This window comes from Eptesicus fuscus, chromosome 6 (genome assembly GCF_027574615.1).
Source record: "Eptesicus fuscus isolate TK198812 chromosome 6, DD_ASM_mEF_20220401, whole genome shotgun sequence".
Lineage (NCBI taxonomy): Eukaryota > Metazoa > Chordata > Mammalia > Chiroptera > Vespertilionidae > Eptesicus > Eptesicus fuscus.
Window position 1 is genome coordinate 34232424 of NC_072478.1, and position 25298 is coordinate 34257721.

General features: G+C 52.9%; 1 protein-coding gene across 2 annotated transcripts in view; it reads right to left on the reverse strand.

Annotated features, from left to right (window-relative positions):
* Positions 1-24730, reverse strand: part of FAM167A (family with sequence similarity 167 member A) — a 34343-nt gene extending 9613 nt beyond the window's left edge. The window contains exons 1-3 of one of the 2 annotated variants that reach the window (XM_008150763.3): positions 24578-24730; positions 18931-19025; positions 6447-7231 (exon numbers count right to left, since the gene is read on the reverse strand). In XM_008150763.3, coding sequence (XP_008148985.2) covers positions 6447-6839 — 393 coding nt within the window. In that variant the 5' untranslated portion in view covers positions 6840-7231; positions 18931-19025; positions 24578-24730. Of the gene's footprint in view, positions 1-6446; positions 7232-7539; positions 7641-18930; positions 19026-24577 lie in introns of those variants that run through there. The other variant, XM_054717626.1, reaches the window with a different exon arrangement.
* Positions 24731-25298: the final 568 nt, after the last annotated feature.

A 25298-nucleotide genomic window follows, 5' to 3' on the forward strand; every position in this document is an offset into this window, starting at 1 on the left:
GTGAAGCATTTTCTGTGCCTCATCTCATTTGACCCCCACAGAAGTCCTGGAGTAGGTAGATAGACTTGGTGGAATCCTATTTTCTTTTCATTCGCCGGAAAACAGAGATTTAGAAAGTTTAGAAACTTGACCTGACTAAAAAGAAGTAAGAAATGGTGGACCTTGAAAATGACTTCAGGTTTTCTCACTGTACAGAATAGAGTCAAACACTGATGCAGTTAAATATTTTACCCTTTGTTCTCCCTTTGTGATCTACAATAATATGTGCTTCATGTTGATATTTACTGCTGTGTTGCTGACAATTACCTGAGAAATTGGAATGCTTCACTGGGCTGGAAAAAGTTTAGCTAAATCAGAAAGTAGGTCTATTAAGCAAGTTTGTTCTATATCTATAAAAGGCTAAGTTGACTTGCGCATGTGTGATACATATAAAGCTCTCATTGGCGCCAGTCGCAAGGGTGTGTTTCCATCTGTCATTGTCGATCGTGAATTTGGTTGACACTTCTACTATAGAGTAAGGGCGAATAGCAATATTAAAATATTTCTTCTAATTAATTTCCTTTCAACGTGCACAAATTCATGCACCGTCCACTAGTTATATATATTTCCATTTAAACATCTCAGAAACTACAGAAAAGTCTGAAGAATGATATTAGCATCCAGGAAGGAAAGACCATTGTTGTTTTGACCTATTTCCTTTGCTGACACCTTTGTCTATACATTCTGTAATAACCACAAAAGGGCCAGCCTCTGGTCAGAGGAACAGAACACTGTTTTTCTCCTGCAGCTCGCTGGTGTGGACAGGCTGAGAGGCTCCACACAGACTGAAAAGACTTCACCTGCAGCAAAGGGTCACCTGGACTAGGAATTCTCTTGTGGATCTAACCCTGCTCAGCCAGCAGCTGGTGGCTCTGAACAAGTTATTATTTTCATCATAGAATGGGCATGGCTGCCCTGTCCCTGCTAAAGGCTGTTATGAGACATTGCTAATAGCTCTCTGTAACCCTTTACACGTGTCCCTTTCTACAACTGCAGGGTTTCAAATGTGGGCTTTTTGACAAATCATGGCCCCACTGACTCAAACATTTGATGCCAGTATCTATACCTCGTACAAAGGAAAAATATCTGGAGCCAGAGCCAGGACATGCAGGTCTGTGTCTTGGTTTAGACACACCCTTGCATGTCAGCCTCTGTGACCCTCGGGTTCATCCTTTCTAAATCTCAGCCTTCCTATCTATAAAATGGGAATAGCAAATACCTCTAAGCCACCGAAAACGGTATGTATCAGTGCCTTTGGGATCACAAAATGCTCCCTAGATGGAAGGCGTTAATGTGGCCGCCATCTTCACATTTCTCACCTCCATCCCCATCGAAAGATGCTCCGTGAGTTTGAACTATCATTCGGCCATCTCATTCAGCAGAAATGGTAAAACTGGCCTCAGAGGACTTGGCTTGGACAGCCCAGTCATCTGCTTGCCCAGCACAGGCAGGAGAGGGTTAACCAGGGGAGGAGCAACTCAAGCTGCCACCACAGAGGGGCCAGTTGAGTCCAAGGCTACAGCCTCCTGCCACAGCAGGCCCTGGAATGGTGAAAACTTGTCAGGTTTCCTTTTGTTCTCTCTAACAACCATAAACACCTTTGAGGGGCTCTGTCTGTAGGGATCCAACACTTTGCGTGAAGCTAGAAGAAAAATATCTGCCAAAGCCCAGGGATTCTCGCTACAAAGACAACCCCTTAGGAGAAAGCTGGAATGCTTTGTTTTCATTTGGCATCACACGGGCCAAGCAGAAGATTTCTCCCTTTTCTTTGCCTTTCAGGTTGGCAAGGGGGACACTGCAGCAGAATTAAAGAGAAGACAGAGAGTTCCCCCTCCCCCTATTCCAACCCCTCCCCCCCCACACTCCCCCAGCTGCTACTTCTGGGATCACACACACTCAGACGCATTTGTGAAATGCTCTGAATTCAGCCAGAGGGCTCAGTCCCACTGCTTCAGGGCCCTGCGCTCTCTTAGCTCCCCCTTCCTGGAACATTGCGCCCTCCCCAGCCCAGGCCACTTGACCGAAGGTGGGAAGCTGAAGACTGCGACCTTCTGGCGAGGTGAGCAGTCTGGAAATATCAGAGTTGCACAACGGCCACATAACCAGGTACTGAGTCTGTCTCCCGTGAACAGCAGAGCTGGATGTGGGCCTGGAGGAGCCAGGTGGCCCAAAGCCACCTAGGGCAGAGGCGGCAGCCCTGTCTGAACACTCAGGCCTTCCTACCTGGAGGGGCAATGCCAATAGCTACACCTTGATGAGCAACACCTTCCTTGTATCTCCCAACACAGGAGCCTGAAAAAAACCCACAGGAAACACATTCTACTTGCAAGTTCCTGGGGGCAGTCAAGAGTGACTGTCATTTCCTTTGTTGGAAAGTGACAGGGAGAGGAGACCCCTGAGGGAGCTGCTGGGAGCCTTTAAAGCCCTGGAAACAAGTCAAGATCCAGGCAGTCACTGTGTGTCTCTGAGCTGGACTTGCAGGAGGCAGGGAGTGGACAAGCCCATCTTTCCAGACCAACATGGCCTGCCTCTACAAGGGTCAACATGGACAACCAACGCCTTGCTGGTTTCGGTAACTGCTGCTGGGACCGCCTCATGAAGGTCAGAGAACCACTGGGCACAAACCCACAACTGAGCCAAAGCTCCGGTCATATTGAGTGTTTGGCTTTCTGTAGGGAAAACAGCCACAGGTGATGGAATTACAGATTTCTAGTCTGTTTTCTCGGCCACTTCAGGGGGAGAAAAAAATCTGCACCTGAGCCGGACAAATCAGCAGAGAGCGCCTGCTCAGGTGGAGAGAAAACTTGATTCTGGGCTTAAAAGTTATTTGAAACTACTTTCATTGAGTTAAAAAAAATGGTAATTTTAAATAATACCTTGAATGAGTTAACAGATGATAAATTAGAAAAAAACAATGACGGAGTTTACTGTTTTGACTGAGACTTAAAAATAGAAGAATGGGTTTATTATTAAAATGTTGAAATCTTGTTTTTAATTCAATCAAAGGATTTTACGAGTTGCCTTGTTACCGTTTAATCTCCTAAAAGGGCAGAATTGCATGCATTCGAGTTGATCTGCTTGCCCTTTTGTGTTTGGGTTGCTTTTGACCTTACACATACCCTCTTCTGAAAGAACTGGGTTCTTGCACCCTCAATGCAGGATGCTGTGAATAGTTCCCAGAAGCCCACGCACTGGCCGAGCCCCACGCCAAAAGGGACAGGGCTCAGGATACTGGCTTGGGGATCATTGGGCTTCCCTCTGAGGTCCCTTCTTAGTCCCCTAGCCCCAGTCTTGCCTGCCTATCAGTCCTGATTCTCAAAGTGTGGTCTGTGGACCAGCAGGGTAGCATGACCTTCAAGCCCGGTGGCAATTCAGAATCATGGACCCCACCTCAGATCTTTAGGATCAGAATCTTCATTTTAACAAGAGACACTAGTGACCTGTATGCACATTAGAATCTGAGTCGCTGCTGTAAGAGATTCTCTACCCTGCAGCCAGAGTGGCATGTCTGAGCAGCGCCCTCTGCAGGAGAGCTATCTCTCCAGCTTCATCTCCTGGCTCTCTCTCTCCCCAAAGTACTCTACTCCCAGAGGGGAAGGCTGAGTTCAAGCTCTGGCTCTGCCACTTACTAGTCATATAAGTCTAGGCAGGTCATCTGACTTCTATGAGCCTTGGTTTACTCATCTGTAAAAGGGGCACAATAACTGCAATCACACAGGCCTGTTGTAAGAATCAAAGAGGTAATGGAGTGAGGGATGGGACTCCCTCTAATCTTGTTTCTCCTTTTGCCCCCACACCCACGCATTCTGTTGACTGCTGACGTCTTAGATAACCTGTTTATGTTAATGTAGCACGAGCGAGTGAGTGAGGGAGCGTCACTAATTGGCACGAGGCCTCGTTTCTTTGAGGGTGTATATAAGCTGCCACTGACCAGCCAGTTGCTGGCTGCCTTGCTCATAATAAAGCATGTCCCACCTACCTACTGTCACTCATCTGTTCTTCCGATTTCCTGCATCCAGAGGGGTCAAGTCCCTGGCTGAGGAACTTGCACCCAACAGAGCCTTTGGCAGCCAAGTTAGTCCTAACAATTAATGCTCTTCCCTCCTCTTATGGAGTATTACTCTATCCACTACCCATGGTTGTCCTCGACCTGGCTCACCTTCCTCCTCTCCGCCAGCATACTCTGGCCAGACTACTTGTTCTGCTTGGCTTGCAACGGCTTGGCAACAAAAATGAGCATGGCCCGTGGGCCTGTGGCAATGGCTCACCCCATAGAGTGGGCTTGTGAAGTACCTGGGCACTTTAAGAACCACTGATGCCTGGGTCCTCAAATCCTCCCTCCCCCCCTGCCAAGATGTTCGTTTGATTGGTCTGGGATGTGGTTAGGATTTGGGAGGTTTCCAGGTTTCCGTGGAGATTCTAATATGCAGCCTGGGTTGAGGGCACCCCTCTCTGATGCTCCAGGATGAGGACAAGCTCTAGAGAACTCCCTACTGGTTTACACACAGGGAACTCCGTCTCCGATCTCCACCCCAAAGGGAGCCGATGGGGAATGCTCACTTAGAAAGTAAAAGCCTCTGCTCCGCAAAGCAATAAAACCTCAAATGAACCCTAACCCAACAAACTGAATCCTTGATTAATGGAAATATTTTTTGTTCCTCTTTGTGAAAACAAATGAAAGCGGTTCAGCCTCAGGAATTGAAAGGGAAACTTCCAGGGTCTGCCCTGGCCACCGTGGGTCCATCTCTCCTCCCCTCCTGCACCCCCTTGAGCAGTGGCACAGAGAATCCACAGATGTTTTGCATCGTTTATGCAAAACAACTTACACCCCAGTTACTAAAGACAGACATAGAGGAATGGTGTGTTTTAAAAAGCAGTCTCAATATCGAAACTTAAAACCAAAAAAAGATTTCCAATTAGGTGCCCGAGTCCCTGAACACCCCCTGACCCAGCCACGGTTATTTCAACTCATGGGGGACTCCAGGCCCCACTGGGGATGTGTTTTTTAGGATTGTGCAGGACAACCAAACAGGCTCTGCCTACACCAGTGTTCGGCAAACTGCGGCTCGCGAGCCACATGTGGTTCTTTGGCCCCTTGAGTTTTTAGCAAAGGCCAGCTTAGGAGTATCCTAATTAAGTTAATAGCAATGTACCTACCTATATAGTTTAACCTTTTGCACTCGGATGTCGAGTGTGACTTGACACGGTTAGCATTACATCCCGAGTAGAATAAAGGAATCGAGAAAAAAGCAAGCGAGTGCAAAGGGTTAAGTTTAAAAAATGTGGCTCTCAAAAGAAATTTCAATCGTTGTACTGTTGATATTTGGCTCTGTTGACTAATGAGTTTGCCGACCACGGGCCTACACCATTGACTCAGAAGTTACTGGTAGCTCTGGAAGGGAGTTGGCCCTTGATGACTGACTCACCTGTGGTTAGCGTGGCCTGACTGGGCAGGTGTGGCCGGGCCGCAGGTGATGGGGCGCAGGGCAGGCATTGAGAGCATGGGAGGGTTAACATTGTGCCTGGCTCTGCTGAGAGGCCCTCAGGCCTGGGATCAGAGATTCTCCCCTGGGCTAAGGGCACACAGCCCTACATGCCCACCCCTTTCTCACTTGTTGGGAGATGCCACTGATGGAAGCCTGCTGAGCCTGTGAGCAGAAAAAGGTCGAACTGCTGGCCCCAGCTCCCAAACCCATGCTTGCTGCCTTCGTTCGTTTCACTTGGATGCCCACCCAGCCCGGACTTCTGGGCAGATTCCTACTCGGCCTCGAGGCCCAGTCCAAAGCCTTCACCGAAGGCCTGATCAGCCACCTGCCCTCCGTGCAGCTCCTGTTCGCCACTCAATATCCACAGAATGCTGCTGGGCTGAGCCCGAGCCACTTACAGCAGCCCCCGCCCTCCCCCCCATCCCCAGCTCTGTGCCCCGACAGCTCTGCCCTGGGCTCGCCTCACTGGCCAGCACAGCACTGCCAGGAGAGTGACCGCTCCGTCTGCTAACTGGATGGCCACAGGAGCCGGGCGGCAGCTTAGGTGGATGGCAAGGTGAGAGGGCTTCAGAAATAAGGGGCAGCCATACTCCGGAGCCCCCTGAGCAGCCCAGGGATGAGAGTATGAGACTAACGTCAGGGGTGGCACTGGGGAAGGCTGAGGACACCTTCATGGGCTCAGGTCCTCATGGGCAACGCTTGCTTCAGAAGTACCTGTGATTAGGGGCTCATTGATGCATGGATGTCATGTAACTACATGGCAATAAAGTCTACCTTTGATTCAATAGGAAATGACAGATGTGCACTTGGGAGAGGCAGAGATGGGGCAGAAAGAGAGAGGGGGGGGACAGAGATAGAGACAGACAGACAGACACACACACAGAATGGCATCTTGGGGTCCTTGCAGGGGCAGCCACTTACCAGTTCCTTCCTGAGCCAGGCTATGGCCTCATCGATATTCTCAAAGCCTTCCAGCTTGCCCGTGGCCCCGGTCCCGGCATCCTGGCTGGCACTTGCATTAGGTGGCGGGTGCTGCCTGGGCTCTCTCGGCGGGGAGGGCTCTTCCTCCCCGCACTCCTGCTGCTCAGCAGCCGGCCTGGGGAAGGGCCAGGCCTGCTCCTCCAGCCTAGCCTGCCATTCCAGGTAGGAGGGCCTGCGGGTCTCCAGCCTCAGTTTCTCCGTCAGGGCCTTCAGGCTCCGGAGGTGGTCGTCAGGAGGCGGGGCTGCTCCGGCCAGCACCTCTTCCCCCACCAGCACTTCTTCCACTTGGATCTGGGGCACAGCCATCCTAGAGCCTGCTGGGTGGTCGGACATGGGAGGTGGTGCAGGTGCTGAGGGAGTCCTGGGGGCTGGTAAGGTTGGGGCCCACTCTGGAATGGCCTCACCCAGCTGGGGCCAAGGCTCCCATGGGCATCGCTGGGGTGTGAGCAGCTCCCGGAGCCGACAGGGACTCGGCAGGAGCGCACAGAGTGCCGTCCAGAGCAGCGGTAGAGCTTCGGGTTTAAGATTCTTTCCGGAGCCCCGTGGGCGCCATGCTCCGCACAAGGCAGGAACAGACAAGCGTTAGCAGGAATCTTCGGGGCAGCTTTGCCAAGAAGATCTATCAGTCCCGGAGATGCAGGCGGATCAGCGATGGGCGGGGAAGCAGCTCCCCCCTTGTGGGGAAGGGCAGGTGGCGAGAAGCTGCTGGCCAGTCCAGGAAGGCCCTGCAGGAAGGGAGCGAACAATGTCGGTAAAGGCTGTGAGCAGCCTGCGGGCTCCTGAGCAGGGGACACTGACAGGTTCAGCGACGAGGCTGCTAATTGCTACTTCGGGACTAGACAGGAGGCGATTTTAATGCCTTAACTCGGTGCAGAGGAGGTAATAATAAATCAATACTTTGTACAGTGGTTCATGATTTAGGAAATGACTGCACCTCTATTACTTCCTCATCCTCACTGCAAGTCTGTAATTCCTGGCTTTTGTCCCCATTCTACATGTGAGACACCTGAGTCTCTCGGGTTAAATGACTCACCGAAGAGCTCCCCGCAACTAGCAAGGACATGGGCAGGTGGCTCAATTCTGAGGGCTCAGGTCTCCATGAGCGGCAGCTGCCTGAGGGTCCCCGTGCAGATGCAGGTGTGCCGTTGGGTCCAGGAACCACTGACCCTGCCCACCCCACCCACCACAGCACCTGTCCTCAGGCACCAGCTCTTCAAGGCCAGTCTTCGGTGCACTCTCAGCTGCTTCCTCCCAAAACAACACCGACTTCACTCTTCAGAGGAGGAAGCAAATAGACCTTGGAGCCCATGAAGAGCCGATGTATTCAGGGTGACTCACCATTCTGGGAAGATGGTTATCATGTTCCTGCCCACACAGCAGTGCCTCCTGGGCAAGGGCATCAGCTCCCTCATCTGATTTGGCCTCCCCACCTCTGGGGAGAAGGTTGAGCCAAGGTGCTTGCCCCGTAATATCAGGGCACAGGGTAGAGAAGTAACCTGGAGTTAGAACCCCGCCTCCCCGCCACCTCCATGTCCCTGCACCCACAGGGTACATCAGAGCAGGACCATTTGACTCAGACGATGGAGGGAACTTCTTGGCTTTTGGGGTGCTTAAAAAAATCTGTGCTGAGGCAAGCTGTGAAAAAGAATGAAGGGATATGGAACCACGTCCAAGATAGGGCTTCCCTGGAAAACACAGGGCATTTGCAGCCTGGAGAGGGTGCCACCTTGGTGTGGAAGAGTGGGGGGAGGAAGAGACTTTTACTGACTTGTAGGTGCCTTAAGAGGTCTCTGCAAGGAAACAAACCTGGAACTGAGAGTGCGATTGCTTGTCTGCGGTGAGGGGACTGGGCATTGAGTGATGGTGGGCAGGCATAGGACGAGGCAGAAACGGAGGAGAGCAAAATCAGAACACAGGCATTCAGGGAGGCTGTGCGGCTTCTCTCCCACTCGGGCGAGGAGGTGTTCAAGAAGAGCAGAGCTGGCTGGCTGTCCCAGGTGTTTCTACAACCCCCGCCTGCACTGTAACCTTCCCGGAGGAAGACTGGCTGCCTTCTCCCCATGCTCTGATGTCCCTGCTCTGGGGCACCCCTGAGGACCAAGGAGGACTATTCCACCCCAATGGATGGCAGAGGAACCTGCATCTCACCTCCAACCACGCAGGTGGGAAGCCCCTGAGGAATTTCCACAAACGTGCATTACCACGCCGCACTCCTGGGGGTTGGAACTCAGTTCATGTGGAGTGGGACTCGGAATATATTAAAGCTTCCCAGTGGGTCTGAGTGGGGCCAGGATTAAGAACCTCTGGTTTTGAGATAGAAACACCAGATGTGGAATCAGGCTGCCTTAGCAGTAGGTGCTGTCAGGCTAGCTGAGCCTCCGTTTCCTTGCCAATAAAATGGGGCCATAATACCAACCTCCTGGGTTTGGGGCATTGGCAGAACGAAGGTTGGTCCATGTATTCTGTAGGCTTAGGTGGGGTGTTCTCATGGGTGTCTTTCTGTGCAGTCACGTGGTCACACAGGTGTCTTTAGAATCTCTTCTAAAGACCTATTCGTCACTTTCTGGGGCCCCTCCCAGGCGCCGTCTGCCTCTTGCCTGAGCTGCCAGGATCTGTTTTGAGTGTGCCTTGGGGCGGCTTTACCCCGTAAAGGCTTCTTCCCACGGACACAGGAGCTCTGGTTATTTCCAGCAATGCTTTTTGGAGAGGACCTCATTGCAGGCAACCGTGAGCAGATGAAACTAATGGGAAGTCTCATGTCCCCTCCGTCTCCCCCAGCTACACACCCACAGAAGACGGCAGGGCATCTGCAGTGGAGGGAGACCTATTAGGGAAGGGTCTCCCTTTGGGGTGGGCGACAGTTATGACTGGATGGCTTTATGAGTCTGCCTCCTTGCTCCTTGGGAAGGGGGAGGTTATGTTACTTATCAGTTTCTAAATCAATTCAGAGAAGGCCTGTGAAGACAACGTCAGGGCAACTTGGGGCATTAACAGGAGCTCCAGCACACTGTGAGTCAGCTAATGATGATCCTTTAATCCGCTGAGCCTCAGGGAGTGTGTAAAAGCACCCCTGTGCACACCACTGCTCCTCCCAGTAGCCCCGAGCAGCAGGAGGGATCACCCCATTTCACAGGTGGGAGGGCTGAAGGGCCCGTCCCTGGCCCCGGGCAGGTGGCAGGAGTGGGACTTAGGCACAGTCTGCGGACTCCAGCCAGCCTCTTTCTACTCCAGAGGGTGTGGGCCTTTGGGTCAGACCCCGGGGCACCCAGCTCTCCGATCGTGGGCATATTGCGTTATGACCACTCTGCTTCTGCGTCCTCTTCTGAGCGGTGGGGGTCACCAGGACCGGCTATGTAATTTGCCCGACTTGGTGCAAAATGAGAATGCAGGGCTCCTTGTCAAAAAGAATGAAGACTTTTAAGATGGCAACAGCAGAGGGTTAACCCAGGCGCAGGGCCCTGTGGGACTGCCTAGGTCCCTCGCTCATGAAGCAGACCCTGGGGTAATACTGTGGGCTTCATCCGTCATTGTGAGGATTCAAGTAGCAAACAGCGAGCCCTTAACCTGGTGAGTGGCATACTTCAAACAAGTATACCTCTAAAGTCACACTTTAAAAAGCATTATTCTTAACCTATATAATTTTATTAACCAATGTCACCCCAATAAATTTAATTTAAAAATATTATTAAGATGATAAGACCTATCAGTGCCACATCAGTCATAGCCCCAGATGGCCCCTTCGGGCTGCCCCGAGCAGTCATCCTGGTGGTCCCTGACCTGAGCCCATCTCAGCACCCTTCCATCCTTCCTTGAAAGCCAACTGAGATGAAGTCAGTGGACGCCACCTTCCCCCTCCCACCCGATTTTCAGGTCTCAATTGCATTTTCATCATGCCAGACTAGGTCTGCCATAGCGAGGAGGAAAAAGAGCCCAGCTTACAAAATCACCACAATATACCCCACGCCCTTCCCTTCCTGCTCACATTTTAAACATCCCCTGCTCATGGCCTGGGGCCCCAGGTGACCCAGGTTTGACTGTGTTAGCCACGAGGTGAGAGCAAGGACTGGGGTGGAATGCAAGCACCTGGAATCAGCCCTCTCCTCTTGGCCTCAGTTTCCTGATCTGTGCACTGGCGCCCGCCTCCCCATCTGCCTCTTAAGGATGCTGTGAGAATCAGCTGGACTCACCTGTGAAAGCTCTTGGCAAACTGTAAAGCACGGTACCCGCCTGAGGATTATTACTATGATCAGGGCACGTGTGGTGGATCAGGGACTCAGCCCTTTAGGAGGTGTGGTCACGTGCAGCCTGCAGGGACCAAGTTCTCGACTGCCTCCTTTGCCCCCAGCACTCCCTGGGATTTACTAAAACCAAATCTGTCCTCCTGGTCACTGAACCAGGGAACACTGCCTCTCTGGATGTCCCAGTGCCCAAGGGCCCAGTGGGGTTTCTTCCCTCCCTTCCAGCTAGAATGTCACCCAGGCAGGCCAGGCCAGGCATGACTGAGTTGGACCCAGTTTGAGCTGCAGGAGAGGCACCAGCCAGGTGCAGGGGGCAGAGGAGCGTTGGACAGCTTCCTGAGCCAAAATGGCAGTGGGGGCTTCCATTTATCTGGACAAACCAGGAACTTCCAGGATGTGGGCTCTGGAGGAGGGACCCTCTAACGCCTGGACAGTCAGGCTTTCTTTACACCTAACCTAAGTCCTTCCTACACACTTTCTCTCGGGGCTTTGCAAAGGCGAGAGCCTGAGAAGGAAAGCCAGGCCTGGGACCTGGGGCAGCCGGAAAAACAAGGTCAGACCATAGTCCCCCCAGGCAGACCATAGTCACCCCACCCCCTGCAAGGGACCAGCCCCGGGGCATGTGGGCCGTTTTGCAGTGGGGACATGCCTTTCTGCACACAGCGGCTGCTGTTCAAGCAGGCCGCCTGGCTCGCTCTGGACCGCGGTGGCTGTGGGAGGGAAGGGCTGTGCCAGCCATGAGCTAATTCCTCCGGCTGCTGGAGGAGCCATGTGGGTGCAGCTCAGTCACTCAGCCAACACCTCGCCTCACGATGACCTAATCTGTTCACTTGGACAACTTTCAAACCCACTTCCTAGATGGGCTCTGAGGGCAGGGAATGGTACCGGGGGCCGCTGGCCCATTTTCTGTCTCTGTCTGCCTCTCTCAGACCTGTTGCCCTACATTCTCCTGAGAAACTAGAAAGCTACGCGCTCTGTTTGGATCTACGGGCCTGTGCCTGCTCATTCCGCTCTTAGGTTCTTTGCTAGAACCGTTCAATTTCTTCTCCATAAAAGCCCACCTGTCCAGCACTCCTGTCCCACTGAATTCCACGCTCTCTCAGGTCCTGTGACTTTGTACAAGCTGTTCCCTCAGCCTGCAATGCCCTTCCCTCCCTCTACGCCTCAGTTCTCAGGAATTTTTTCCTTCAGGAAGTTTTCCTTAACTTGCCCGAGCCGTGTGTGCAACAAGAGCACTTCAGAGAAACAATTATGTCATCACAACAATATTAGCTAATGCTTACTCAGAGCGTACCACGCCAGGCATTGTTCTAAGAGCTTTACATGCACTAACACATTTAGTCCCCACAACAACCCTCTGAGGCAAGTATCATCATTGTTTCCATTGCACAGACGAGGAGATTGAGGCACAGGGCGATTGACTAGCTTGCCCATGATCACAGAACTAAAGGGTGAAGCTGGGATTTGAACCCCTGCAGCCGGCTCCACCCTGGCTTGTAACCACTGGGCTTACTGGCCCTTTCAAGCCACAGCACTTCTACCAGGGACCGTCTTTTTTTTTCTTTTTCTTTCTTTTTGTGTTTTTTATTTTAGAGAGGAAGGGAAAGGAAAGAGAGAGAGAGAAACATCGATTTGTTGCCTCCTGTACACACCCCAACCTGGGACTAAACCCTGGGTATGTGCTTTTGACCAGGAATTGAACCAGTGACCTTTCAGTGCACAGGACAACACTCAAACCAACTGAGCCACACCATCCAGGCCGGGACCTTCTTGATGGTGTCGTCCACCAGACTGGGCTTCATGAAGGTGAGAACCAGGCTTTGTATCCTGGGACCTCCAGCACGTAGCGCCATGCTGCTCTCTTTAAATGTTCATGGGCTACATGAGCAAATGGAACAGATTTCCCCTCTCCTATCCCCCACCCCCAACACACACACACTCACTCACTCACTCATTCACTCACGGTGGCCTATGTACTTGCTCAGGTCTGAGCCAGTCTGGGCAGGCTCAGGGAAGCAGAGTGGACCTGGACTTCCTGCAATGGCACCTTCACTGCCTGTGCTTATCAGACTGCCCTGACCTCAGAGTCCTGGACATAGGCTATCAGGCTCTAGGAAGACAGGAGCAGCCTTCCTCTGCATCAAGGGCCAGGACGAGGTGCTGGTACACAGACAGGGCCGTTCAGTATCCCGGGTACAGCTCTAGGCCCTCCTCCCTGTCCAGCATCATCAGGCAATTTCCACTCAACATCCCTTCCCTCCTTCTAGAAGGAGCATTTTTTTTTTTCCCTATGGGGAGCCCCTCCATGTGCTTGCTGGGGACTGACGGTCCCTCTCTTGCCTCATGACTGGTCACATGACTCAAGCTGAGCCAATCAGAGGCCTCATGGGGTTTTGCATCAGAACCATCCTGGAGCTTCGTGTTCCCTGCTGGCTGGGGCTGCTGGCTCACCATCTTGCTCACCACAGGCAGAGGGGCTGCCTGACGAACCAAGCCAAGCATGTGAGATAGCCGGAGGCCCTCAGTCCTGTTGGAAGCCACCACCTGACCCTGATCATATAGCTTATATACGCTCTTTGCTTAAGCTTCTTTGACTGGGTTTCTGACACTTGCAGCCAACATAAGCATGGGTTGGACAAAGAATATAGAATAACATGGCCAGTATTTGTTGATATTTGTCTTTTGTTTGTTTGCTGTTTACTGTTTGTAGGGAGCTCCCTGTTTTGTGCGGGAGAGCAAACAGGCCGGGCACCTGCTCTCTGAAACCAGAGGATCACGTCCTCCCTCCTCCCTGGCCACCAGGTGCCCTGGCAACCAGGTGCAAACATTGAGTTGAACTTGGCCAATCAGATGCCCAGGCCCAGGAGGGCAGAATGGAGGGTCAGGTGGGGTTCATGTGTGGCCATATCCAGCCTCGGAGGCAGATGTGACCTGCAGGGAAGGTGGGATTAGCTAAGTCATCCCTGGTAAAGGACTGTTGGGGGGTCTGTTATTGTGATATAATAAGAAATATATTTGGTCTCTATCCCCAGTTCCTGAAACAGAGCTCCTAAAACCCTTTTTAAATATATATATTTACATTTTATTTTATATTTTATTTCAGAGAGGAAGGGAGAGGGAGAGAGAGATAGAAACATCAATGATGAGAATCATTGATTGGCTGCCTCCTGCACGCCCCCTACTGGGGATTGAGCCCACAACTTGGGCGTGTGCCCTAACCCAGAATCAAACCGTGACCTCCTGGTTCATAGGTTGACACTGAACCACTGAACTACCACGGCTGGGCTCCTAAAACACTTTTAATCTTCTAGGTGACGAGAGTGATAGGAAAACCTCTGTTATAATGTCTGCTTTTTGTCCCCAGCTCCTGAGACAGCTGCATACTGATACAATGAAAGGAGCATCTTTTGTTACTCATAGCAAGGCTCTCTCGACCCCACTACAGCTCGTGTTAATGAGCTGACATTCGGATAGTCCCTCAGGATAGGGCCGGAGGCCAGGGGAAAATAACGAGGTGATGGATCATGCCTATCTAATGAGGCCTCCAAAAAAAGCCTAACTGAAGGGGTTCAGAGAGCTTCCAGGTTGGGGAAGACAGGGGTGCTGGGAGGGCAACATGCCTGGGAGGGCGTGGGAGCTCTGCACCCCTCCCCCACACCTTGTCCTATGTAGGCACCTCTTCACCTGGCCAGTGAATATAAGGAAATGTTTCCCTGAGTTTTGTGAGCCATTCTCACAAACGACTGAATCTCAGGAGGGGTTGTGGGCGATTCCTGATTGATAATCAGTCATTTAGAAATACAGGTGACATCCTGGGACTTGCGATTGATGTGTGATGTGGGGGGCAGTCTAGTGGGACTGAGCCCCTAACTGGCGAATCTGATGCCAGCTTGAGGTAGACAGTGTCAAACTGAGTTAAACTGTAGGCTACCCAGTTGGTGGCTGCAGAGAACCAGAGAATCAGTTGGCTGGTGTGGAAACTCACATGCCTGGTGTCAAAAGTGGTCTGGGGTGCTGTGTGGGTAACACCCTAGCACCTCTCTGAACTGGTCTCAGAGGGTCATTTCATTTACAGGGCTGCTCGCCTCTGTTTTCCCAGCAGCCCTGGTTCTGCCTGTTTGAGTCTTTACCTCCTGCCACTTCTGTGAATACCTTACAATAATGTTGTCTTTTGATGCTTACAGCCAAGAGCCCTGGCTGAAATGAGGGGGAACATTCAGTCCATTTGGGGAGGCAAAATGTATACCTGAGGGCCAAGCAGTGGCATAAAACAGCGTGACTCCCCTCCTCACGACTCCATGTGCCCTTTAGAGGGGCTGGTGCCACCTCCGGGGAGAACCACGGGGTGGTGACCATTGTCCTCTTAAAGAAGCTTTTACTGGGGGTCCCTCTGCATTCATAGCTATGTTTCCTAATTTACAGTCGACTACAGGCAATGCTTGGTGAGGACATAACAACTTCATGCATGTAAACTTACACTCTTCCTTCCAGCAGAAGTGCCATTCAAGGGTCCTTGTGCGTAAACTGACACACTCTGGTTTTAGGCTCAGTGAACTTGTTGAATGAATGAGTGAGTGAGTGAATGGATGAATGAATAAAGGGGAACTTTTATCCCTTGGTTTGTCATTGGCCCATTTGGGAACTCCCTGCTCCTCACCAATTCTAAAGCTCTGCTTTAGGGCTTAACTGAAGGCTTGCCTCGTCTCCTAAGCCCTCAAAGACACCCCACCTTCCAGGCCATTCCTTGTCTGAATTCTGGCACTGGCTTCCATGACGCTCATGGCTCACTGGCCTGTACGACCTTGAACTGTGAGAGTGTCCTGTCTCCTTGAGTACACTCAGTACGCTCAATAGAGGAGCCACAGACTGCTTTACACAGGCATGCGAGGCCCTGCCTGCAGTCCAGGCCGGCCCTGCTTCCAGCAACAGAAGAGTGGATAGTAGGCAATGGTGGGCACATGAAGGCAGGCAGTCATCCCATCCCCCCAGGCCTGCCTTGCTGAGGAAACTCAGATCCTGCAGGATCCTTAACCAGAGTAGGGCAATTCTTCATAGCAGGAATGTCCCCGCAGGAGACAGACCACAGCAGCGGGCCCGCTCCTGGGGGACAGTGCCTCTGGCTCTGTGCCCGCTGCTGAGCCTTCTGCCACCTCTGTGCGTCCACCCCCTTCTGTGGCTGTCATGCTCCTCAGCCAGGTCAGGGGTCACTCCTGAAAGCCACCACCTCTGTTGAGTGTGTTGCCTGTGTCACTAAGCCTCAAACCCTCCTTAGAGTCATTCCCTGAGCTCAGGAGTGGCCTAAGGACAAGCAGCATCTTCCCTATCCTTTGGGGGGGGGAGGGGGTGTGGGGGGCAGTCATAAGCCTGCAGGAAAGGCAGCTGAAGCCCCCACTGTGACTCCCAGTCTTAGCCAGGCCAGGCCACCTCCCACCTCCTACCTGAGACCAAGGCAGGGCCCACGTGACTGAGAGCAGCTCAGAGGCTGAGGTCAAAGGGGGACCCCAGCTCCCCAGGCTGCGGGTCTGCATTCTGAGACCAGAACCACCCCCAGTGGGAGCAGTGAGACTTGGGGAGTCACCTTGCCTCACTGCCTGGGTCTCTGCCCCTCTTTTGAAAATGGGGTGATACAGCATCCACCCTGCAAAGCCATGAGAGTGAGGGAAGGGCTCCGTGGACTAGAACCTGTTTTATAAACGGAAAGAAATTCAGGGTGGCTCAGGCCACACTCACACCCTAGTCTCTTTCTTTCCTTTTCTAAAGCAGATAATGATTTCCCGGCCCGCCCTCCCCCCGCCCCCCCACCCAGGTGGATGTGGGGTCATTCGGCCTGGGACTCTGACTCGGAGCTGTGACAAGGCAGGCTTTCTGGTCTGGGTTTACTCATAAACCCTGGTACTCAACTAAAAGAGGGAGCTCAGGGCCAGGACTCAGGACTGACCTCCTGCGGCAGCGGCGGCGGATGGAGGCAGTGAAATCCCCGCCTGTGTTCTGCAGACTTGCAGGAGCGCTAATGCCTGGGGCTGAGAGGCTGGGGGACACAGGCCTGCGCCCCACAGAGCTGCCCACTGGAGCCAGGGAGCTCCCAGGAGCTTCCAGAAATTGTGTTTTCTCTCCTCATCAGAGGTTGCCATGGTGACCGAAGCAGGAGGAGACACCCGCTGGTCTGGCTCTACACAGATCATCTATCCTGGCTCATCTTTATTCCAGGTCTTGGTCAGAGCTGCTACTGGGAGCGCCTAAGAGGGGGGAAGGACATCCAGAGACCAGACCCTTGGCACCAGTTACGTGTGCGTGGTGGGAGAGAATTGTGTTGGGACGTTGTGTGTGCTAGTGTATAGGTGGGGGGATAGGGGCGGGTTACATTGCTGCGTGTGTGTTATGATGTGCAGCGGGGATGCTAGTGAGAGAAGTGGGGTGGTGTCAAGAGTGCACATGATAGTGGGGTCTTTCCCAAATGTGCCCTCGATCTACACCTCAGGGGAGAGCACACCTGAGGGGCTGCATACTGCCCACAAAGGAGAACCCTCCCCTTTCCACTTCCTGGAAGCCATGGATTATTCCTCCTGTCCCGGCAGCAAACCACTGTGAGAATCCAGCCATTTCTTCTAGGCTATGTTCCCTGCCCTCAAGCCCTGGCTCTGTCACCTGACTTCTCCTTGAGGACAGTGACTTTCTCGTGTTTACTGCTGTGCCTGGCACATAGTAGGTGCTCAGTAAACTTGTTGAATGAATGAATGAGTGATTGAATCGATGAATGAATAAAGGAGAACTTTTATCCCTTTGTCATTGGCCCATTTGGGAACTCCCTGCTCCTCACCAATTCCAAAGCTCTGCTTTAGGGCTTAACTGAAGGCTTGCCTCGTCTCCTAAGCCCTCAAAGACACCCCACCTTCCAGGCCATTCCTTGTCTGAATTCTGGCACTGGCTTCCATGACGCTCATGGCTCACTGGCCTGTACGACCTTGAACTGTGAGAGTGTCCTGTCTCCTTGACCAGATGTCTAGCTCCTCAATGGGAAGGGCCTTACTTTCTCTTTTATGTCCTGAGCACAGGCCTCTGCAAACAGCAGATGTTCAATAAACGCTGGAGACTGCAATGCTGTGAATCAGTGAACAAATTCTAGCCTGAATAGTTCACACATCCAGGTGGTTTCCTGCCCAAAAGACCTCCTGCAGGTTCATGGGTAAGGCTTGCAAGATCAAGATGTTTCTAGTGAGTCTGAATTGGGGGTGGGGGTGGGGCAGGGATTTGGGGGAGGCTGGCTCTAAACCCTATGCTTTATCCTTTCCCCATAAACTCATGTTTGAATTTGACTAAGTCTTCGAGCCTAGTTCACCACCTCATTCTACAGTCATTGCTCTTTCTGAGTGGAACTGATCACTTTCTCTCCAAACAAAATTTTAGCACTTTTCTACACCAGTCTTGGGTACTGACCCTGGTCTTCCTGAGTTGCATGACTTAGTTACATTTCTGATGTACCTGTTAGGTGGTCGGCTATGTCTTTGTTTAGCATCCCTCTGTGGGCACCACCCCTGCATCGTTTCAGGTGATCTGAAGGGACTGAGTTATAGCTCCCTGCCCATTGCCTCCACCCCCAGCAACACGCATGTGACCCAGACAGACATTCCTTTTAGGTCTTACTCTGGCAAGAGTGACTGGTCCATTGGATGAACACCTGGCCAAGCAAGGCCATCTGGATATTTTCATAGGATTTAAATATAGACACATAGAAACAGGGTGTCTTTTCAGCTGAGGTAGCTCAGCTGGAAGGATCTACACCTGAAAGTTTCCAGGGTCCATCTTTCTCAGCCTCATGGAGAAAGCTCCTCACTCCCCTTGACTCTCCTGCTCCAGGCAGCCCCAGGCCACCTCCCACCCGGGGTCCTAGCACTACTGCTGGGAGATGGGAATGAGACAACCCTTTTGGACAGACACCAGCCAGGGGCAGGAGAGAGGAGAGCTCCTGGCCTGGGAGACAGCCCCAAGGGCCCCATCCCACCTTCAGTTACTATGGCAACTCACTTCCCCTCTAAAGCTCCTACTTCTCTCCCTCAGAAATGCGTTTTGGTGCAATGGCCTTTCCACTTCCTTGTACCCCAAGCACAGACTCTAAACCACAGCATAGACTCTGTCACCACGTCACAGAGCCACACCCACCGGGAGCAGAGGCAGAGGCACCGACCCACCTGTACTCCTGGATGTGTCTCTCAGTGCAGGTGGCTTTGCAACATCCTGTGCTAATGGCTGCACCTCAGCTTATTAAAAACATCTGTTTCCACACCTGAAACAACAAGAGCAATTGCTAACATTTTGAAATCACACTGCAGTACACAGACCCCCTGCCCCCCTCCCCTCCACACACACACACACACACACACACACACACACACACACACAGGATGGCCTGGGCCAGAGAGACCTTCCTGAGAGTTATTACAGAACAACCACAAACCAGAGAAGTCACCAGACTTGCCAGGGTCACACAGCACCGTTAGTGCGGCTGCCTGGCTTGGGTTGATCTTGGTTCCAGGTTGAGCTCCTGTTGTCTAGAATACAGGGAAGCCTTGCTTTGTCTCGCTGAGCTATCGTGAGGCTAGAATCTATAAAAATACTTGTTAAGACCTTTGCACATTCAGAGCGCTCAATTTGTGCTGAATAATTGACGGGTGCTTCTCCTGGCTGCTTAGAGCAGATTCACAGGCCTCTGCCATAGGCTGGGAACGTGGAGACCTTTCCCATCATTCTGCCCAGTGAAAGAATTTGCCGAGAAAATCACCAAGAAAAAGTTGTGTTCCCTGTTGGGGGCGGGGGCAGGGAGGGGGGGAGAGACCCTGGCTCCTGGGAGCCATAGATCTAATCTAATTTATTGCCTCACTGAAAGGAGAGGAGAAAGTGCAGGCTGCTGCAGGGAGGGGGCTGCGGGCTCCCCAGAGTCTCTGCCACTGTGGCTTTTCCAAGGCTGTGAGGCCCTGGGAAAGGGTTGCTCTGCTCTGACAGGCGAGAGAAAGGTGCCTGGGAATCCGAGAGTCCGGTGGGGAGGCACGGAATCAGCCCTGGGAAAGGAAGAGTATGAAGCAAGGTTTTCCTCCATGAAGACACCTGACAAGGCAGAGATGTCCGGGAAGGGCAGAGGCAGCCTGTGGCCATCCCTGCCGACGGCTGCATGTGACCACAGACACTTCCTGTCCAAAGGCCATGGCAGCAAGGATCAGGGAGCAGAAAGTAGACACAGGGTGGCCTTTAAAGCAATTTGCAGAGATCAAAGGAGACACAGTTTGAGCCGGTATTCTGGCTATGAGAACAGGGAACAGCTGGCTAAAACTTGCGGAACCATTCACAGCTCAGGACACCACGGATGCACAATCCTCCCGCAGCGGGATGCGGCCTACCAAAGTGTCTCCCGACTGGCATTCGTCTCAGTCCCCCAAACAAGACCGATTTAGGACTATCCCAATCCACAGGATAATTGGCTCCAACTTCAAATGAGCACAAGTCCCAGCTCAAGTGGGTTTGTTCTGATGACTGGCTTTCTCTCTTACTCTGCAAGTTCCGAACTCAATGGTTTCACAAGGACTTCCTAAGCAGTCTCATGGTGTGCTCCGTGCTCACGCAAGTCACTTCGCTTTCATACTATGTCTGGACCTGCCGGCTTCCCAGGCGGCTGAAGGGCCCTTGGAGTTTCCCTGTGTGTGGGCAGGGCCCCGTCCTAATGACTCCAGGATGGGGAGTTGAGGGTGGTTCCAGCTTGGGCTCAGTCTGACCAGCAACATTTGGCACTGCCTGCCACTCACCCAAGGTGCAGCACTGCCCCCCCCCCCCTCCCACCCTCTCAACGCCCCCCCCCCCCCCCCCCGCCCCGCGTGCCTGGGGCTTGGAGGGGACATTTGGCTCAGGCACTGCACAAGCAGAACAGAAAGCAGGACGTGTGACCTCCTTCCACATTACTAAGAACACTTAGTAATTCTATGACCTTGGGTCATTGATTTAACCCCATAGTTCTCAGGTTCCTCATCCATGAACTGGGGATCATAATGGAACCCACCTCAAAGCTTTGGGAGGATCCAATGAAGTAGACTGTATGCAAATTCTTAGTTTGGCCTCTAATAACACTGTCACCCCACTCCAGTGGACTGTGGCCAGCACTTGAGCTGTCATTCTGTCCGCTCAATACCAGGCATTTAATAATTAGCAGAATAAACATTAGAAATGCATTCTCCTTGGTGAAAGCAGAGGTATTCAAGACATGTGGGTTGGCCAAATGAATTCTGAGACACACTTGACTCTTGTAAGAGCAGGTGAAAGAATGCAGTGAGACCTCAAGGGATGTGTGGTCAGGGCATCTAGAGACGCAGATGGCTGCGACTAGCCCACAGAGCAAACTGTGCGAGCACTGCTGGACCCATGTGCAAATAAATAGTTGCTCAGAAATATCTGCATATGTGGCAGAATTTGGTCCAAGGCTTGCTTTTATTCGACTTGATAATGAGGTCTGCCTTCACGTCCTCAAAGTTTTCCGTGGCTGCTGTCAAACAAATAAACCAAACACAACAAAACCTGAGAGTTGTGACCAAATGGACTCAGGTCAGTTCAGAGTAGGATGCCATCTCCAGAGCCTAGCACATGTCAATCAATGCTCACAGGAGAGGGAGTTGGCGCCACTTTTAACTTGATGGTGTTCAGGGGCTCCAGGGCCTCACTGGCCTCCAGTTCAGGATCCTGATCCAGAACCTTCCTGGGTACTCATCCTCCTGAGAATTCCCTAGTTGGCCTTCCGGTCACACTGGGTCACACTCACAGGCTCTGTTGGCTTTCTGGAATGAGGAAATGCTGCTCAGTCTTCAAGAAACCCTGAAACTGTGGCTGAGGCAGAGGTCACTGTCTGGGCCCATTATGTATCTGGAAAATCAGTTCTTCCCTTCGAGTTCTCACAGGACAAGCCCTATGAGGAAGTCTTTGGGGACCCATTACCAACTCCCACACTTGGACCAGAATACCCGAGGAGAATTTCTGGCCATACTAGAGAAATTGCCTTGAAGAAATGGGGCTCAGTCTGCACCCTGGGAGAAAGTGAACTTTCACACCTTCCTGGGGCTCTGCAAAGGCTGCTGGGCAGGGGCCCAGGTGTGAAGAGGCCCCTGATGCTGGAGAGCTCACTACCCCTCTATCACTAGAGACAGGAGAGCCCTTCCTTGATGGGCAGGGCCCACTGGGAGATGGGCTGCTGCTCTTTGCACTCCCTTCTCCAAGGAGTTTCTCATGGGTGAGCATTGTTGCAGGGTGCGGGTGGGAAGGTCAGGCAACATTCAGGAGGAGATAAGATGGGCATGGGGCAGCCCAAGCCTCTGAGTTCTCCTCTTGCCCACCTTCCTTCTCCCTTTTTTCCTTCCTCATCTGTGAGAGAAGTGTGTGTGCCTTGGGGGAGAGGAAGGATAAAGACGGGGAAGTGCCGGGCTTCCATGCTCCAGGGCCACTCTCCTAACCATGGAGAAGCTCATAGTTGTAGCCTTCCCAACTCAAATGGGTAGCTTGACCTTCTGTGGCAGCTCACTGCAGGCTGATCAAAAAGTTAGCCAGGCTTACATGTCCCCTCCCTTCTGAGCCTCTTTCCCACCCCCAGTCTCACCTGCTCCCATGTACCCACTGCCCTCATTCAACACAGCCTCACCCCTTCAAGGTCTGCTTCAGAATGTGCCTTTCCTTCCTTACTCCCTCCCCTAGCCAAATCCTAGGCTACGTTTGCATTTTAAGAGCCATCCTGGTTAATCCTAAAGAATTTCCAATTCATGAGTGAGGACTCTTCCACCCCTAGTCTGTAAACCAGAGAGCAAACTGCTCAGATTATCATTCATCTTCTACCTTTGCAAATAGCTCAACTCCCCCCCCCACCCCCCCCCCCCCCCCCCCCCCCCCCCCCCGTCAATCAAAGCACCATTGTGGGGAGAACACAGCCCCAGAGGGTCCTGGGAATTTCAGATACTGTTATCGGGCCAAGGGAGTGTTCCCCTAGCAAAATTTACCTATGGAAAACTACCCAAGTGTGCGAGCAGCCTACCAAGCAGTTTCTTCCTGGTTGGCCTGGGGCTCTGTGGATCTACCTCAGGAAATACTTAGGCTCTGCCTTAATTTACTTCCTGGCCAGAGTTCTTATTAGAGGCCACGCTGGTGAATGCGGAAGCGGGACTGATAATCTAGTGGAAATCCATGCATGTAACTGGGAGAACAAGGAGAGATGAGAACAACTGCATGAGAACTTGAGGGTCTTCAGATGGGCAAGAGAAAAAGGGGAGGGGGGGTGGACCCTTCTCTCTGCTTCAGGCCAGCAGGGCTGAAGCAAGCCAGGCCCGATTACAGAGCCTTTCAGACTCCTGATACAAGAAATGGCTCTCCTGGCTCCACAGGGTCTCTGGAGATGGCAAGAACCTTCCCAGGTCACAGGATGAGCCAGTCACACAGCTCTGGGTGAGACTGGTGTCCACCCCCGTCTAGGTCTCTCTCCTTGGATCTGCTAAAGCAGCCATCCTTTAAGGGCACTGTTTTAGTTAGGAGTCAGGCACTTGAGGTTGAATGACTCTCTCTGCTCTTCATCAGCCACGTGAACTGTACCAAGTTACTACATTTCTCCAGCCTGGTTGGCAAAATGGGGATATTATGTCCCCTGGAAGGACAATTGTGAAGATAAAATGACCAACAGATGTGAAGGCGTCTCAAGCAGTGCCTGCTTGGTAAATGCACTCAGAACAGAAGAGCTGTCATCTTCCCCCTCTAAGTACAGCCCGTGGATGCTTTGCCAAGCCCCTCAGACATGCTGGCAGCAGCTCCCGCCCTGTGGATGCGGTCAGGCCAGCGATGCGTGGCCACCTCTGCTCTCCCAGGACTTTGCCTGGCACTCTGCACTCCCCATCTGTGCCTGGTGGGCAGCAGGACCGCCTGGGTCAGAAGGGAAGCTGCTTCAGAGCCTGGCCTCCCTGAGCACTTTGGGGATGGCCCTGTGGATGGGAACCTGGGCTCATCCCGCCTGGGACTCACCAGGAATGGCTGGGAGTTCGTGGAAACCAACCTGCCTTCCAGACCTTCTCAGGAGGAACCACACACCAAGGCGAATGAAAACCAGATGCAGGCAAATAGGGGTTTGTGTGTGTGTGTGTGTGTGTGTGTGTGTGTGTGTGTTGTTTTCAAAGCAGAACATCCCACCTGCCTTGGTGGGAGGAGACACCTGCTCACTCCCCGGGACTACAGAACTTGCTGCGCTCTCCCAGTGACCCAACCTCAGGGCTGACCTGCTCATTCCTGCGGGCCCTTTGGGCTGTGCATTTCCCCCGGATCACATGGGCCTCAGCCCTGCAGAGCACCCTTGGGCCCAAGCACCCTCAGTGAGTTGGTCACGTCTCCTGAGTTACAAATGCAGCTCAGGGCAGGAACTTTGTCGCTGAGTCTGAAGTAGACAGAAGGGACAGGGTGGGCTTGGAGATGACCAGCGGTCTGGGAGTAGACCTGGAGAGGCTGAGTGGGGCTCCTCCCTCTCAGACCCGGTACCCCAAATCTCCACGCAGATCTTAACCCTGGAGGTGGCCAGCTGTGATTTGGGAGATGGAGTCCAGCCACTTGTCCCACGCCCGCCGAGGGAAGAGTCCCAGAGGCCGGTGAGGTGGGGTGTGCCCTTAGGGCGCCCTGAGATCGGTGCTCCCGCAGATCCAGGCAGGCTGCTTCCCGCCCCTGCCGCCCTGGAGACCTGCGCGCCCCGAGCCCCCTCCCTGCCCGCACCGCCGGCCACAGCCACATACCCCAGCCCGATTCCCAGCCCTGGGAACGTCTCCGCCCCGGCCGCAAACCCACCTTCTGGGGTGCTCAGAGGCCCCTTCCAGGGGTGTCACCGAGGTCCCCGCCTCCAACTCCCGACGCGGGCTCCCAGCTCCGCAGCCTCTGGCCCGGCCTCGGGGGCTAAGCCGGCTCCTGCCTCTCTTTCTCTTGTGCTCCCGTGAATTCTCAGCACTATTCTTTTTTTTTTTTTTAAGGGACTTTTTTTTTTTTTTTTTGCGTTGCGTCAGGATGGTTGCCTGGCGACGGCAGAGCTATTCCGCGGGCAGCCCTTTCAGCCCGATCCCCCTCCAGCCTCCCATTCAAGCCTCTCCTCCCGCGGCTCCAGGACCTGGGCGCGCGGGGTCGGGAGACGCGCACCGGGTCCTAACGCCCCGCTAGTTGCACGTTCCCCGCCCAGACCTGGACCAGAGCGGCCGCCCCGCCGCACGCATTTGCCAAACCCTAGACGAAACCAAATCCAAATTATCCTTTTCTTTCTTTCTTTTTTTTAAAAACTCGAAACCTAAGCAGTGTTCCCATAAGCATGGCAACGTGGCTTTGCCACTGTCAGCAATTTGCCTGCGTGGAGGGGGCAGGAGAACCCCCGTCTGGCACCGCCAAGCCCAGAGCTCACACTCCACCCACAAGCGGCTGGAGTTCAAACTATCAGCAGCAACTCCCACTACCCAGTGCCTAGCCTGTGCCCACTGTCAGAGCGACCCAGCAGGCAGAGGGGGCATTGCCAGCTTACAGATGA